The sequence below is a fragment of the Pan paniscus genome, chromosome 7 (genome assembly GCF_029289425.2).
Source record: "Pan paniscus chromosome 7, NHGRI_mPanPan1-v2.0_pri, whole genome shotgun sequence".
Taxonomy (NCBI): domain Eukaryota; kingdom Metazoa; phylum Chordata; class Mammalia; order Primates; family Hominidae; genus Pan; species Pan paniscus.
This window is the reverse complement of record NC_073256.2, coordinates 100,970,712-100,988,701: the sequence shown is the minus strand read 5'-3', so window position 1 is coordinate 100,988,701 and position 17,990 is coordinate 100,970,712. Positions and strand designations below refer to the sequence as shown.

General features: G+C 40.6%; 1 protein-coding gene across 2 annotated transcripts in view; it reads right to left on the bottom strand.

Annotated features, from left to right (window-relative positions):
* Positions 1-7,107, bottom strand: part of CA13 (carbonic anhydrase 13) — a 38,890-nt gene extending 31,783 nt beyond the window's left edge. Inside the window, exons 1-2 of one of the 2 annotated variants that reach the window (XM_055116701.2) lie at positions 6,697-7,107; positions 1,635-1,832 (exon numbers count right to left, since the gene is read on the bottom strand). In XM_055116701.2, the coding sequence (XP_054972676.1) occupies positions 1,635-1,832; positions 6,697-6,733 (235 nt within the window). In that variant the 5' untranslated portion in view covers positions 6,734-7,107. The remainder of the gene's footprint in view (positions 1-1,634; positions 1,833-6,696) is intronic. The other variant, XM_003831251.7, reaches the window with a different exon arrangement.
* Between the last annotated feature and the right edge of the window lie 10,883 nt (positions 7,108-17,990).

Below are 17,990 nucleotides of genomic sequence, written 5' to 3'. Positions count from 1 at the left end.
ATTCATTTCAAGAAAATGTTTTTTCATCACTTATTTAATAAATTAACAAATAATCTATGAGTCCATTATTTATTCATGGTGTGAAAGACACTATCCCAAGAACTAATCATTAAACGAAATGACTACGTGTTCTAGAAAAAAGTACTAATAGGGAATATACAGTAAAAAAGTTTCATATATTTATTTTTTTAAAAAAATTAAACTTCTACTTTCCCTCCCTTCAATGTCCATTGTTAGGAGAATGGTACATAAATTACGATACAAGCATAGCTAATACAATTCAACTTTTAAAATTATTTTACTTTTATTTGTATCTTTTGAGACAGGATCTTGCTCTGTCACCCAGGCTGAGTACAGTGGCACTATCATGGCTCATTGCAGCCTTGACCTCCTGAAGTCAAGCAATCCTCCTGCCTCAGCCTCCAGAGTAGCTGGGACTACAGGCACACCCCACCACGCCTGATTAATTTTTTTTTTTTTGTAGAGATAAGTTCTCACTATGTTGCCCAAGCTGGTCGTGAACTCCTGGACATAAGCAATCCTCCCACCTCAGCCTCCCAAAGTGCTGGGATTATACATGTGAGCCACCACACCCGGCTGCAGTTTAGCTTTTTAAACAAGATATATTTTAATCTGGAAAGATGTCTATAAAATATTTTTAAACAAGAAAAAAATTCAGAGTTATATAGCATTATTCCAAATGTATTTTTAATAAGAAAATGCAAAACAAGGATGATACCCATGTATGTATACATAACTAAGCACCGAAATATTATGGAAGAAATAACATTAGTTACTTCAGGAGAGATTGTGGGAAGAAAGAGACATTAATATTTGTCATATGTTTCCATATTGTTTCATTTACTATGAGTGGATATTACTTTGGCAATTAAAATAAGAGAATAAGTTTTTTTTAAACTAAACTTTTTCTATTAAAGCATGTACTAAATGGCATTATAGGTTTGCAAATAATGCTAAAATAATTACGGCTAAAACTTTGCAGAAACAAATCATGAAATAGCTATAAAAACTATTAAACTTTAATATTTTTACAATGGTAAATGCTAAGTGAAGTTATAATAACAAGCTAAGGTCAATTTTAAATTATCATGCAACATATCCTTTTCCAAATACTCTTTATTATTTTAAGGTAAGATTATCTGAAGGTTCAAATATATAACAAGATATCTTAATTCACACGAAGAAAAAATATGCTTCAATTTGACAAATTCCAGGTCTAGCAAAAACAAAACATGAAAGATTAGAGAGTGTATTCTGGGTGCGGTGGCTCACGCCTGTAATCCCAGCACTTTGGGAGGCCGAGGCAGGCGGATCACGAGGTCAGGAGATCAAGACCATCCTGGCCAACATGGTGAAACCCTGTCTCTACTAAAAATACAAAAAAAGTAGCTGGGTATAGTGGCGTGCGCCTGTAATCCCAGTTACTCGGGAGGCTGAGGCAGGAGAATCTCTTGAACTTAGGAGGCGGAGGTTGCAATAAGCCGAGATCGCGCCACTACACTTCAGCCTGGCGACAGAGCGAGACTCTGTCTCAAAAAAAAAAAAAAAAAAGTATAGTCTAATCATTCAAACCCTTCATCCACCACCACACACACAAAAAAAGAAAAGCCAACCTGATTTGTTCTCTGTGTCATCAAAGTCAACATTGAAGGAATGGCCGCTGTTGCTGATGATTTTAGCTGAGCTTGGGTCATACTTGATACTAAGTGGTCGGAGGGAAGAGTCATATTTCACTTCTTTGGTTTTAATCTCAATCGGAGATTGCTGATCACCATCAGCAATAGGGAAAAATTCCTTCCAGTGAATAGGACCTTAAATATATAGGACCAAAAGAAAAGGATTAAATAAGTTCTTTCTTTCAACAAACATACATTGAGTATAACACACTGTGCTTGAAATTTAAGAAAATGCAAAGATTAATAAAATGAGATTCTCGTCCTCAGGACCTTGGCATCTAATTGTTTTTTTTTTTTACAAGATTAGTTGTTTTTATTATAGATGTGGGAAACTCTTGGTGTGCCTTAAGTCATGTTCAGAATTAAAGTAACCCTTGTAGACAAAAGAGTCTGTAAATTTTATAAAATACTCTCCAAAGGTAACCTTCTACCAAACTAAAAACAATAATACAATTCATCATTGAAAACAATGACATTCAGTCTCAGCTCCAAAAATGAGCTGTTGCTCCAGAGTTCAAGTTTGCAGATTGGAAGAGTCAAAAAAGCTGAGAAAGCCATGAAGCAAAGAAAGGGTGTCATTCTTAAAGATGCTGTGCTTACTTCTTTATTCTTCCTTCTATCACTCAGTGCTATCGTCTAGTGTCACTCAGGCCTCCACTCAATTACCTGTGATGTGCAACAGGCATACCAAGGAAACACACAAATTTTTCACCTAGGATAATCCAAATAAAATGGCTGCACCATGTCAGGAAACGTAATATTGTTGATTATCTGCAGTAGAGTCAGATTGTAATTTATTTCTCTCTTTCTTCATTTCAGAAGGTTCTTCTATGGTTATTTTGCCAATGTTACATTTGAATTTCAACACAAGAGAGGTGTCATCCTGGTCCTCTACTCAAAACGTCAAAATTGTATCAAGTTCACAAATCAGACATGTTAGGGAAATTGAAACGAGCCAATCAGCTAACAGTTCCCTTTTCAATCCTCTTCACTTCTTTGGAAGACTCTATAAAGTCTTGCCTCTCAAAATCAGCAGCAAAGCTGTAGTTTCACGTTAAGTTCCAAGTCATTCTACAGATGTGAGTCACTTTATAGGTTATAGGTTCTTATTCTCTCTACTATTCCTGAAATTTATACAGCTATCACCACCTACACTGGGCTACTGACTAAGGTTTACCCACCTACTTTGCTAACCAATCTTTCACTAAAAATCAAGTACTAATTAAAACATCATAGCATGACAATTAATTAAACCTGTTACTAACGACAACCAAAAACATTTTAAAATGATAAAATTTAGAGTAATATTTAAAGAAACGCAATATATCACAATCATCAACAAACTTTAAAGCATAAAATTCTAAATCTTTTTTTTTTTTTTTTGAGACAGGGTCTTGCTCTGTTACCCAGGCTGGAATGCAGAGGTGTAATCTCAGCTCACTGCAGCCTCAACTTCCCAAACTCAAACAATCCTTCCACCTCAGCCTCCCAAGTAGCTAAGAGTACAGGTGTGCACCACCACACCCAGCTACTTTTATAAAAAACTTTTTTTTGTTGAAAGTCTCACTATAGGCTGGTCTCAAACTCATGGGCTCAAGTGATCCACATGTCTCAGCTTCCTGAAGTGTTGGGATTACAGGCATGAGCCACCACGCCTGGCCCAAACTCTAAATCTGATACTGCTTACTATGCCTCATTTTTGCAAAAGAGAACTCACACATACATACATTCTTTCATATATGCTTCAGGCACAAAAAGTCATAGCATAAACATATAACTATACACTCAGCTTAAAAGATGTCATCTGACAAACTGGACTTCAAAGCCACTTGAGCATCAGAAGTCCTTGCTTAGAATGTATTACAGAAAAAGCCTTTTTTATTCAATACTTTTACCATCTTTCTGAGTACTTTTTCTATATATAACCTAGACTTTTTCCCCCTTAATTCAGAAAAAGCCTTCTATTTCACTGCCACCAAGTAAGAGTTAACCTAACGAAAATTCAATTTCAAATGCGCAATGCATGTGTTACAATATGCAGGTGACATTCTTCCAATCAATAAAGAGTTGCTTTCTTCTCCTAATTGCTTTGCTCTCCTATTTCCAGTCATTTATAAACAGAACTATTTTAAAAAGAAGTCAAACCAAAATAAAATAAAAGTAATAATACTTTGTATCACATTCCCAATATTATCTACTAACTACCATAGTCAGTTCAGTACCCTGCCTCTTAAAGAGGTCCCCTTTTTCAATTTTTCCAAAAAAAATTTCCTCCTTCTCCTTGTCCCCCCCATGACCCTGCAGGCTAGTCTGGAACTCCTGGCCTCAGGCAATCCTCCCATCTCAGTCTTTTGAGTAGCTAGGATTACAGGTGCAAGCCACCATAATTCTTTTTCTTTTTTTTTTTTTTTTTTTTGAGACAGAGTTTCACTCTTGTTGCCCAGGCCGGAGTGCAATGGCGTGATCTCCGCTCACTGCAACCTCTGCCTCCCAGGTTCAAGCAATTCTCCTGCCTCAGCCTCCCAAGTAGCTGGGATTACAGGCATGCACCACCACGCCCAGCTAATTTTGTATTTTTAGTAGAAACGAGATTTCTCCATGTTGGTCAGTCTGGTCTTGAACTCCCGATCTCAGGTGATCCACCCACCTTGGCCTCCCAAAGTGCTGGGATTACAGGCATGAGCCACCGCGCCCAGCCAGCATAATTCTTAATTAGAGATATGTGGTGGTTGCTCAACTGATTTAGGAACTTTTAAATACCTACAGTGATATACACTTTTCAGTGATGTCACATTCCCTAAACTAAACTAATAAAGTAGTCAAAGGTTAGGGGAAGAATCCTAAGTTATTTGTGAAGGCAGTACCCTTTCAGGGCTTCAAGTCTTGATGTTTTATTTTATCAGTGTTGCTATTCCCAGCTTAAGTTTCCTTTTATCTGCTCAGTCACTGGTTTTACCAATGTTTAAACAGAAAAAACAAAAAAACAAAAAAACAAAAAAACTTGCCTAGTTAGGCCCAGAGCTGTGGCTCATGCCTGTAATTCCAGTACTTTGGGAGGCCAAGGCAGGCAGATCACTTGAGGTCTGGAGTTCTAGACCAGCCTGGCCAACATGACAAAACCTTGTCTCTACTAAAAATACAAAAATTAGCCGGGCATGGTGCTCGTGCCTATAATCCCAGCTACTCGGTGGGGCTGAGGCTGGAGAATCGCTTGAACCCAGGAGATGGAGATGGCAGTGAGCCAAGATAGTGCCACTGCACTCCAGCCTGGGCAACAGAGCAAAACTCATCTCAAAAACAACAAACAAACAAACAAAAAACTTGCCTAGTTAGTATATAATACATTTCCAATAGGATTTTCCCAATCTTTCTCTGAAGACCACACGTTTAAGTAAGGATGTGGTCTTCAGAGAGAGATCGCATCTAAAAGAAAGGAATGGCTAATTCCTAACAGAACAATTCCTAACAGAAATACAAAATCACTCCTTATTAATGGCTTTGCTAAGATGAATTTTTAAAATTGCTGAAATAAGCTTCATTCAGGTGAATAATTTCTAACCTACTAAAGAGTAATCAATATCCATTGATTGAAATACCCTTCTTCTTCCTAACTACCATAAAGGCGCAGTTGGGATTCAATGACTATTAAATAACTCCAATAAAAACGACTTCAGCAGAGAGGGAAATGAAAAAAGATTTGTCATATTTTCCCCCTAAACATTCACTGGAAATTAGCAAAATGTAAGATTATAATTATGGCCTTAATCAAGAAGAAATCTGACTATACACCTTTTATTATTAAAGTTATAAATTTCACCTGCTGCCATTTTTAAACTAGCATGTTTAAAAACAGGCTACAATTAGAAATTAAACAGGCTACAATTGGAAATAGAATTTTTCTGTTAGTTTGTGAAATTAAACTTTCTATAAAATTTGACCATTCTATACTGTTTAATCATGTACATGCTAATAGAAGGAAAGTATTATTATTCACAGCCTTAATTTTTTTCTTTATTATGTATTTACTTCTTAAATTGACAAAAATTGTATATATTTATGTGTACAACATGATGTTTTGAAATATATGCACATTGAGGAATGGCTAAACTAAGCCTTAATTTTGAGTTATTCACTATAAGGCTTTTTGGTGTCACTGCGATTATTTCAAATAATTATTATTTAAACAGTTCAGTTTAACGTAGGAACAAGAAAAAATGTTTTACTTTTGATAATGTGTGATATACAAGAAGAAAAGTGTATGTCATTATTTATCCTATTAATACATTTCTATCAATGAATTATAATTTCAGTAATCCTTTGCTCACCCTGCAAGGATGAGCGTGGAGAGGAAGAGTGGAGAAGTAACCCACAATGTAACTTAATTTCCCAGCGAGAACCTGAACCCTTACTAAAGTCCCCAGTAGTAGTCAGCCAACTGCAAATTGCTGTGGGAATATTTACAGTAACAACTATTAGGAAACATGCAGTATTTTCTTTGCCACGAAGCCAACTTAATCTTCAGTGTCACAATGCAAGTTAAGATTTCCTAAATATATTTTTAAAGATTTTCTATGATTTGTTTCTCCTAAGTGAATAGTGAGCTTAAAAGACTGAAAGCGAACTTGTCCTTATTTCATTAAAGTGTGTCATCAGACTTCTAATCTCCAAGCCTGTAATTGATAAGTGGCTGTTACTAGGCAAAGTCCTTGGCTTTTCAGATGAAGGTGAACTCACACGTATGAACACTTGGGAGTTTGGGGAATCCTGACAGAGATAACACACACCAACGCTCCTATCCACCACCAACAACCCGTCTACCCTGACAAGACTGCTCTCCGCTTCTCGCACTGGGCTCCCAGGAGTGCTGCTTAGTTTAAAGAGGAACCGAAAAAGTTTCTCAATGTGCGAGCCCAGTGTGTGGTCAGCGAGCGCCGGGGCGTCGCGCTAGTCCTCTCGTCCCCCGCACAAACCCCCCCTTGGATCAGGAAAAGGCGCTCACCGTTGTGCTCGCGGTATCCCCAGCTGAGCCTCGACATGGTCCCTCGGGGTGGAAGGCAGAGGAAGATGTGACTGAGCAGCGAGAGAGCGGAGGGAGCGGGGAGGGGCCCGGGAAGGAGCCTGCTAGGGCGGGACCGCGGGGCGCCGGCGGCCGGAGTGCGAGACCGTGAACCCGGTCCGGGGCGCTCCCGCCTGGGTCCTCCAGGCGGCAGAGGCGTGCGGAGAAGGCGCCCGCGCCTTTGGCTGAGTCCTGGGGCGCGAGTCTCTCTTAGTTTGGACTCGGGAATGAGAGATTTGAGTTAGAGGGAGAGACGGAGAGAGAAAGGTTTCCGGGGGGGATCTCCTGCCTTCTGAGGAGTCGTCACTCGGGAGAGGAAAGTGTTGCCTAGAGGGCTTCCAGGAAGTGAATGAGTCACCAGAGCCTGGAACTGCCAGGCTGGGAGGTGGGGATCCCGGTGGAGGCGTAAAAGAGGTCGGTGATGGTCGTGGCAGTGATGATTACAAATACAAAACAATAATGACGATGGTAATCACCACCACTGAAAAATAACTACTTATTAAGGGCTTATCGTGGGCGAGGGTCTTAGCTAAGACGTTTACCCACGTTTTCCCATTAGATCCTCTCAGCATTTCCTCGAGAAACACGTGGCTTAAGTTAGAGACACTATGTAACCTGCCCCGGGTCGCTCAGCTAAAGTGGGCGGGGTCGCTGTTAGAGAGGACCAGCTCCCGGTCCTGGGCTGGCTCCATTGCCCATTCATCCTTTCCTTACCTCTTCTTCTCACTCTGCAGGCTTGTGGCTTGGTGAGTGAGGAAACCAAAACCAGTTGTTGAGATTTGGTCCCAAAATTCTGCTGCCCTCCTGACCCCGCAAGAAGGGTTTTCAGGACATCTGCCCTGGATTCTTGGTGGGCTTGTTACCCTAGGACTGGAGTCAGAACTAGCTGCAGAGTCTTAAATTTCTGGCCTGGAGTCGTGAGTGTTCTGGGTTCAAAGTGAAAAATAAAAATTGGGTACATGAACCACTTTCTACGTCCTTGTCTCGGGTCTACTGCCTCATATTTTATAAATCCAAGCAACCTCTTTGTAAGGCACCTAGTAAACCCATTTTCAGTAACTCGGATGATTTGGTATGTCAAGATGAATAATGCTCTTAACATTCTAAGTAAGTATCAGTTCTTGACACCCAATAATAGTGGTTACATGAATGGATGAATGACTGAATAGACCAAAATTGTTAAAGAAATTTTGGTTGGTGGGTCTCAAATACTTCCCAAATTGTTACTTTTATTGCTTGGGTACACAGTTTGTAACCACCCAATGGGTTTACCTTGCCCACTGTCAAGACACAGCTGATTTATCAAGACAGGGGAATTGCAATTCATAAAGGGTAATTCACGTAGAGCCGGCTGTGCAGAAGACTGGAGTTTTATTATTACACAAATCAGTCTCCGCAAGCATTGGGGATCAAAGTTTTTAAGGACAATTTGGTGGGTGGGGGAGAGCCAGCAAGTCGGGAGACCTGGTTGTTTGGGTCAGAGGTGAAATCATAGGGAGTCAAAGCTGTCTTGCATTAAGTCAGTTCCTGGGTGGGGGCCTGGGGGCCATGGGATCAGATGAGCCAGTTTATCCAGCTGAGTGGTGCCTGCTGATCCATCTAGTGCAGGGTCTGCAACATATCTGAAGCACTGGTCTTAGGCTTTACAATAGTGATGTTATTCCCAGGAGCAATTTGGGGAGGGTCAGAATCATACAGCCTCCAGCTGTATGACTCCTAAACCATAATTTCTAATCTTTTGCCTAATTTGTTAGTCCTGCAAAGGCGGTCCAGTCCCCAGGCAAGAAGGTTTGTTTTGGGAAAGGGCTGTTATTGTCTTTGTTCTAAACTATAAACTATGTTCCTCCTCAAAGTTAGTTCAGCCTATGCCTAAGAATGAGTAAGGACAGCTTAGAAGTTAGAAATAAGATAGAGTTGGTTAGGTCCGATCTCTTTCACTGTCTCAATTATAATTTTGCAGTAGTGGTTTCAAGTTCCTTCTTGTTTAAATTCATAGCGCAGTCTATATAATTTTCTAAAACAGCAACCTAAGTATTGGCAACAATCAAATTACCTTTCATAGGAAACTAGTTAGATCATCTGTAGAGCATCCATCATTCAATGGACTTATATATATATATTTTTTTTCAGATGGAATTTCGCTCTTGTTGCCCACGCTGGAGTGCAATGGTGCGATCTCGGCTCACTGCAACCTCCACCTCCCAGGTTCAAGCAATTCTCCTGCCTCAGCCTCCAGAGTAGCTGGGATTACAAGCATGCATTACTACTGGCTAATTTTTGTATTTTTAGTAGAGATGGGGTTTCACCATGTTGGCCAGGCTGGTCTCCAACTTCTGACTTCAGGTGATCCACCCGCCTCGGCCTCCCAAAGTGCTGGGATTACAGATGTGAGCCACTGCGCCCAGCTGCCATTCCATGGACTACTGTCCATTTATAAAAAGAATGAAGATCTCCATGAGCAGAGCAGATATAAAGTGAGTCCTGGGATGTATTGAGGTTGCGGGAGCGGGGGAAGCAAAGGAGCAAAAGAGTGTATATAATAGACTGCATGTTTAAGAAAAAAATAGAAATAAGAAACTGCACACATATTTTCAGATTTTTACCAAAAGAGTAGAGAAAAAGCCATAAATTAATAAAAATAGTTCCTTATAGAGGATGAGTGTGAATGGGGTGGAAGTGTCAGAGGCAATGGAACCACAGCAACTCCATTCAAATCTTATTATATGCTAATTATAATGCATTCACATGCTAAAAGACACTCCCACCAGCCCCAGGACAGTTTACAAATACCATGACAACATTTGGAAATTACCCTATATGATCTAAAAGTGGGAGGAGACCTCAGTTCTAGGAAATTCCCACCCTTTTCCCAGAAAACTCATGAATAATCCACCCCTTGTTTAGCATGTAATCAAGAAATAACCATAAAAAGTAGACAACCAGTTGCCCTTAGGGCAACTCTGTCTATGGAGTAGCCATTCTTTTGTTTCTTTTTTTTTGAGATGGAGTCTCTCTCTGTCGCCCAGGCTGGAGAGCAGTGGCACGATCTCAGCTCACTGCAACCTCCGCCTCCTAGGTTCAAGTGATTTTTCTGCCTCAGCTTCCTGAGTAGCTGGGACTATAGGCGCCCACCACCACGCCCGGCTAATTTTTGTATTTTTAGAAGAGACGGGATTTCACCATGTTGGTCAGGCTGGTCTCGAACTCCTGACCTCGTGATCTGCCCACCTCGGCCTCCCAAAATGCTGGGATTACAGGCGTGAGCCACCGCACCGGCCCCTTTTTTTCTTTACTTCTCTAATAAACCTGCCTTTACTTTACTCTGTGGACTCAACCCAAATTCTTTCTTGCATGAGATTCAAGAACCCTCTCTTGGGGTCTGGATTGGGACCTCTTTCCAATAACAGAGGGAGAGGGATAAGTGAAACTTCTCAGTGTATCTTTTTGACTTTTAATCATAAATGTCGTAAATTAACTTTAGCCTAAAGCTGCCTCCTTACATATTTTAGTCCAGCTTAAAGTTTTCTATGTATATAGTGAACTCTAACCTAACTAGATGTGTAAATAGACTGTAGCCCACTCTTGTGCCAATCACTGAATGTTGGCCAATCAAAGGCAGCCAAGTGTTCAAACCCTGTTCAACTGAGGTAAACTTTGAGCTGTAACCAAACCAGCTGTTTCTGTACCTGACTTCCATTTTCTGTCCATCACTTTCCTTTCTCTGTCCATCAATCTAACCACACAGAAGGGCCAGAGTCTCTCTGAACCTATTCTGATTGGAGACATTGTCCAATTTGCAAATTGTTCTTTGCACAATTAAACTCTGTTCAATTTAATTTGTCTAAGATTTTTCTTTTAACATTGTTCTGCATTTTTTAAAAATAAATTTAAATCAAAGAGAATAAAAAAGCAAACCCTGAAATTGAATTCAAACAGAAACAATTAAAATTAATTGTATATTGAATTGATAATGTAACCATAAAGAAAAAGTTAAATAGCGTTCGACTATAGTACTTTGGCTATATATCCTTAGTAGGACATATAACATATTAAGAAGAAATGCAAGAAAATCTTGAACATTACTAGTAGGTTTGTTTTTGGTAGGATATTGGTGTTATGCTTCTGAAACCATTTTTTATTGGTTTGTTTGTTTGTTCTGAGATGTTGTTTTGCTCTGCCACCCAGGCTGGAGTGCAGTGGTGCAATCTCGGCTCACTGCAACCTCCACCTCCCGGATTCAAGCGATTCTCCTGCCTCAGCCTCCCAAGTAGCTGGGATTACAGGTGCCCACCCCCATGCCCTGGCAATTTTGTGCTTTTAGTGGAGACGGGGTTTAACCATGTTGGCCAGGCTGGTCTGGAACTCCTGACAAGTGATCCACCAACTTCGGTCTCCCAAAGTGCTGGGATTTACAGGCATGAGCCATTGTGCCTGGCTGGAAACCACTTGTGTGAAAATAGTAAGATAGAGCAAATGAACAAATATATTGATAATCTCTGGAAGCATGATTTTCATTCTGGTTTATACAAAATAGGAAATGACAGAAGCTAAGAAATAAACCCGTGGTGTTGCATTTGAACATTCTCTTCACTGAAAGATCCCAAAAACAATAATATCCCAATAATAATGAAGCTAATAAACCTTAAAATATATAGCCCTTCACTGAGGGACCACTTCTAAAGCCATATACTAATTTTATATTTGTAACTTTACATTCCTTTTCTTTAAAAAAAAAAAAAATCCCAAAATTGTAGTAGCTTCAGGCTCTACAAATCTGAATCTACCCCTTGCTATGAGACACTGAAACTGCCCAATGGGTTCATCTTGCCCATTTCCTAGGCAGAACTAATTATTGATGAAGACAGGGGAATTGAAATAGAGCCAGCTAAATGAGTGACTGGAGCTTTTTTGTTTGGTTGGTTTTTTGAGACAAGGTCTCATTCTGTCACCTGGGCTGGAGTGGAGTGGTGCAATCACGGCTCACTGCAGCCTCCACCTCTCAGGCTCAAGCATCCTCCTGCCGCAGCCTCCCACGTAGCTGGGATTGCAGGCATGTGCCACCATGCCTGGCTAACTTTTTTTTTGTAGTGGGGAGAGACAGGGTCTCACTGTGTTGCCCAGGCAAACTATGAGCCCAGTCAAACTCCTGGGCTCAAACAATCCTCTTGCCTTAGCCTCCTCCCAAAGTGCTGAAATTACAGGTGTCAGCCACCATGCCCTACTCAAAGTTTTATTATTACACAAATCAGCCTCCCACCAAATTCCAAGGTTAGGGTTTTTCAAGAATAGTTTGGCAGGCAGGGGGCTAGGGAATGGGTGATGATTGGTTGGAAATGCAATTACAGTGGTGTAGAAAATGGTCCTCACGAGCTGAGTCCACTTTTGGGTGGGGGCCACAGAGGAGTTGCTGGTCTGGGTGGGGCCATCTGGTCATCATACATGCAAAAGCCTGAAAAAACATCTCAAAAGGTCAATCTCAGGTTCTACAATAGTGATGTTATTTATGAGAGTAATTGGGGAAGTTGAAAATGTCGTGAGCTACAGAACAAATAAATGGCTTTGGGAAGGGTTATTACCATTGAAATTATAAACTAAATTTCTCCCAAAGTTAGCTTGGTTCACACCCAGAAATGATCAAGGGCAGTTTGGAGGTGAAAGGCAAAATGAAGTTGGTTAGGTCAGACCTCTTTCACTGTTATAATTTTCTCACTATTATGATTTTTGCAAAGGTGATTTAAACACTAGCACCCAGATCTTGTTTCCTAAACACCATTCCCCATTCGAAGGAACCAGAGCTATTTGGAGAAGTGACTAGTTTTGTTAGCAGCTGCGAACCTGTACAGGTCTACAACAACCTCAATTCTTGCCTCCTCAGAAGAAAGAATTTGACCAAGGGGCATAGGGCAGAGTGAAAGGCCTAGGCAAGTTTTAGAGCAGGAATGAAAGTTCACTAACAAGTTTAGAGGGAACAAAAGGAAGTAAAGTACACCTGGAAGAGGGCCAAGCCAGCAACTTGAGAGATTGAAGTGCACTGTTTGACCTTTGACTTGGGGTCTTATACATTGGCATGCTTCTGGGGTCTTGCAATCCTTCTTCCCTGATTCTTCTTTGGGGTGGGCTGTCCGCAGGCATAGTGGACTGCCAACACTTGAAAGGGGCTGTATGCACAGTGTGTTTACCAAAATTGTGCACATGCTCACTTGAGGGGTTTTTTCCTTATCAGTTGAGTGTTCCTAAAGGAAGGTCATATACCAGTTAAACTCTGCCATTTGCCTCTTAGTGTGCATGCTTGAGACCACTCAACCAACTCCTGAGATCCTATTGGGAAGCTGCTGATCACCAACTTTAAGTGTTTCTATCTATTGGGAGACTGCCTTTTCCTGATGCCAGCTGCAACCAATTATTATTTTAGAGAAGCAGTTTGATAACCGCCTGACCATCACCTGATGGTTGTCTGACATTCTTGGTTGGGGGGCAGTAGGGGCTCTCCTGCCCTGCTTAGGTCTGCTTGACTACCTACATAACAGTTTCAGGTCTAGGGCAGAGAAAGACTAAGATGAGCCTAGAACATATTTCTTATGCCAGAAAGCTAGAAAGCATTCAAACACACACACACACACACACACACACACAGACACATTCACACACACAGACACATTCACACACACACACATACACAGATACGCACAAATAAGGTAGCTTGAAGGAGGAACTGCTGACAAATTTGGGATAATTTGACCATCAAAAGAAATAATGATAGTAATAGATTATAACTCCCCACCCACCAAATATCCATCAGTGCATAGTGATGCTGAGAGAGAATGAGAGATCTTCTTTATGTCCACTAGTAAATACAGATGAAATGATAAAATTTTAAAACCACCATTTTTGCAAGGCCTATATAATCTCTGTATAATCTCTGATTCAGGCAAGGATCAGTAATGGGTACTAAAACTTCTGGATGAAAGGATATTGGGGAATAGGATATTCACACAGTCTAGGATTAAAAGAGACAAAAGATATGTAACCGCTAAATGCAATATATGACACTTAATTAGATTCTACGTTACATAAAAGCTGTAATAAATATTTGGGAGACATTTGGAGAAATTTAAATATGGACAGCATCTATGTGATATTATTAATTGATACTAATTCTCTCAGGAGTGATAATGGTACTGAGAATGATTTAAGAGTTCAACACTAAAGCTACAGGGCTGAAGTACTTTTTTTTTTTTTTTTTTTTTTGAGACTGAGTCTTGCTCTGTTGCCCAGGCTGGAATGCAGTGGCGCAATCTCGGCTCACTGCAACCTCTTCCTCCCTGGTTCAAGCAATTCTCCTGTCTCAGCCTCCTGAGTAGCTGGGACTACAGGCACACACCACCACACCCCGCTAATTTTTCTATTTTTAGTAGAGACAGGTTTCACCATATTGGTCAGGATGGTCTTGAACACCTGACCTTAGGTGATCCACCTGCTTTGGCCTCCTAAAGTGCTAGGGCTGAATATCTTGATGTCTGAAACTGACTTCCAAATGTCTCAGTAAATAATTGATTAATCTAGCTGAAGGATATTTGGGAGCTCATGATAATATTCTTACTTTTTTTCCGTAGGTTTGAAATTTTTTCAAAAAAAAAAACAACTGAGGAAACAAACATCTTTTTACTTCTTCAAATCAATGAATCCATTAACTTACTAAATAACCTTTCATAACTATTTGTGTGGTTTCTCTTTAACAAGGAGCCTCTGTCTCCAGGCTCACAACCATTAAGTGTAATCAAGTAAAAGAAGACTAACACTGGTTGGGCACAACCTGTAATCCCAGCACTTTGAGAGGCTAAGGCAGGAGGATTGCTTGAACCCAAGAGTCCAAGACCAGCCTGGGCAACCCAGTGAGACCCTGTCTCTGCCAAAAATATATATATATATATTAGCCAAGTATGGTGGCACCCACCTGTGGTCCCAGCTACTTGGGAGGCTGAGGTAGAAGAATCACTTGAGTCTGGGAGGTGGAGGTTGCAGTGAATTGCTTGAGCCCAGGAGACGGAGGTTGCAGTGAGCTGTGATCATGCCACTGCACTTCAGCCTGGGTGACAGAGTGAGACCCTGTCTCAAACAAAAAACAAAAACAAAAAGACTAACACTAACCAAATAACCCAGAAATGCTGACCCACGATATGGTCATCATCTCCACCTCACTCTTTTTTTGGTCAGTGGAGATGTGTGTTTTTTTTTCACTTCACTTTTGAACTGGTTAGATCCAATTTAAGCTCCCTTAAGGAACAAAATGTGCTGAAGTCCGCTCTCCTCTTCAATGACACTGTGTGTCATAATAAAGCAGCACTCGTAAATTACAAATCTAGCCATAAAAATATTTAATTAACACAGTAACATATTAAGGAAATATCAGAGTATAAGTTCATATTGTTTTATTAGGGCATGTATACAGACTCTCCCTGAGATGCACATTTTTCCAGGTATTCTTTTTATTTATTTATTTATTTATTTATTTATTTATTTATTTATTTATTGAGACAGAGTCTTGCTCTGTTGGCCAGGCTGGAGTGCTGGAGTGTACCCTCTTGGCTCACTGCAACCTCCGTCTCCTGGGCTTAAGCAATTCTCCTGCCTCAGCCTCCCGAATAGCTGGAATTACAGGCATGTGCCACCATGCCCGGCTAATTTTTGTATTTTTAGCAGAGATGGGGTTTCACCATGTTGGCCAGGCTGGTCTCAAACTCCTGACCTCAGGCAATCTGCCTGCGTCTGCCTCCCAAAGTGCTGGGATTACAGGCATGAGCCACCGCACCCAGCCCCCAGGTATTATTTTTAAAAACTCTAAATGTGAACCAAAGTAGCTATTATCATCTGATTTTTACCAAGCACGAAACTTAGATGAGCAAGGTTCCCCAGTCCCCTAGAGAGGCAAGCCACACAGTCAGGGACATAGCACCAGTCTGCAGAGTCCCAAGTCCAAGATGCTCTCCAATTTGTGCCCAGCTTCCTTTATTCATTGAGTCCTGTGATTTGTACAACCAGGACGTACTACCCACAAGAATGTCTTATCACTTGATAGCTTGTGGAGATTGTTGACTTTATGGAGCTGATACTATATGGGGTTTCGATTTCTTTATTTTCTTATTCCTAAGGTTATCCTAAGGTTAGTCTTACATAATGCAATCTCCCAAAGAGGAATTTGAGACTCAAAAGGGTTAAAGGACTTTCTCAGGTGACCAAGGTTTCACACCAAGATGAGGACTCTCAGACCAAAATTGAAAGGATAACTTCAATAAATCTCTTCCCCAGTCACCTCTCCAATGATAGCTTTCGGAAACTAGAGCCAAACATTTCTTTGTCCTATATTGTCAGATAAGAACACATTGCTAAAACCCAATTTCTACATTTTTGTTCTTTTGTTTAATTTTATACAGTTTTCTAATCGAAATTTATCTACACCCTATTTTGTAGTGTTTCATATCTTATTTGTGCATATTACAAAAGTAGGTAAAGTGTGAAAGAGAAAAAGGAAGCATCAAGACTATTTGAAAGGAAATACACTTGTATAAACATCAGATCAGTGTTGAAAAGTCCAGATAATTCATGCCAAAGTAATTCAGCTGTTAAAGAATTTAGTAGTTCCTTGGCCTAGAATGAATAAGTCAATGTCATTCTATTGCTGTCAACTCTTTGAAATATAACCACAGAGCGATATTAGGGGCGTGACGGCTTTCTGTCATCAGCTCTTGTAAGGTTTATCTATTCCTTTCTGTCCTCTAGAAAAGGAAGATTTGTTCCTTTTTTTTTTTTTTTTTTTTTTTTTTTTTGAGACAGAGTCTCACTCTGTTGCCCAATCTGGAGTATAGTGGCACAATCTCAGCTCACCACAACCCCCGCCTCCCGGGTTCAAGCGATTCTCCTGCTTCAGCCTCCTGAGTAGCTGGGACTACAGGCATGGACCACCACACCTGGCTAATTTTTGTATTTTTAGTAGAGACGGAGTTTCACCACGTTGGCTTTGAACTCCTGACCTCAGGTGATCCACCTGCCTTGGCCTCTAAACGTGCTGTGGTTACAGGTGTGAGCCACCATCCCCCTGGCCGGACAGTTTGTTCTATGAAAAGCAGTACCCATATCCCCGTCTCACCACCGAGGAAGGTGTGATTTACCCTCATTCCAAGAAGTTCTGACCTGGTTGCCACCATTTCACTACTGAAAGCTTGCTGCACTAGCCCTATGTGCCTAGCAAAACCCTGCACTCTTGCCAAACATATACTATTTTATCCCTTACAGCCTCCATTGCCAACTCCATTCACTCTTCTTTATTATTGCCATCAGCATACTAACATGTTCTGGAATTTCTTCTCATTAGCAGGAAACTTTCTTCCTGAATTTACATTTTCCATTTGCTACCCACCCATGCTCTCTGGAATTCCTTGGGTTCTTCTTTCTATACTCAACTGTATTATGTATTAGTTAGGGTTCTCCAAAACCATGTATATGTATTGAGGGAGAAAATGAGATTTATTATTAAAAATGGCTCACTTCATTATGAAGCCTGACAAGTCCCAAGATATTCAGAGTGAGTAGGCAAGCTGGAGGCTGGAGACCCAGGAGAGCTGATGGTGTAGTTTCAGTCCAGAGCCCAGAAGGCTCAAGACCCCAGGTAAAGCCATTGTTTCAGTTTGAATCCTAGAGTAGGAAAAAGCCAATGCCCTATCCCAAAGACAATCAGGCAGAAGGAAGTTTCCCTTACTTGGAAGAGGGTCAGCTTTTTTTTTTTTTTTCTATTCAGGCTTTCACTGATTAGATGAGGCCCAGCTCCTTAGGGAGGCAGTCCGCCTTAGTCCGTCTACTGGTTGAAATGTTAATGTCCTCCAAAAACACCCTCATGTAAACATCCAGAATACTGTTCTACCAAATATCCGAGCACCTCATGGCCCAAATTGACACATACAATTAATCATCACACCAACCTTTAAATTTGGGGGTTTGGGGCCTATAATCTCTCCTCTCTCTACACTCTCCTCCTAGGCCCTTCCATCAGTTCTTATGGAAGTAATCTACCTAGCTTAGACATCCATTCCAGAACTGTCCAAGTGCTAAGCATATATGTTACTTAAATTTTTGACTAGGTACACTTTAAAAACTAAAAAGGAAAGTGAAATTATTCTTAATGATATATATTATTTAACCTAATACATCAAAAATATCATTTCAACATTAGTCAATAAAAAAAA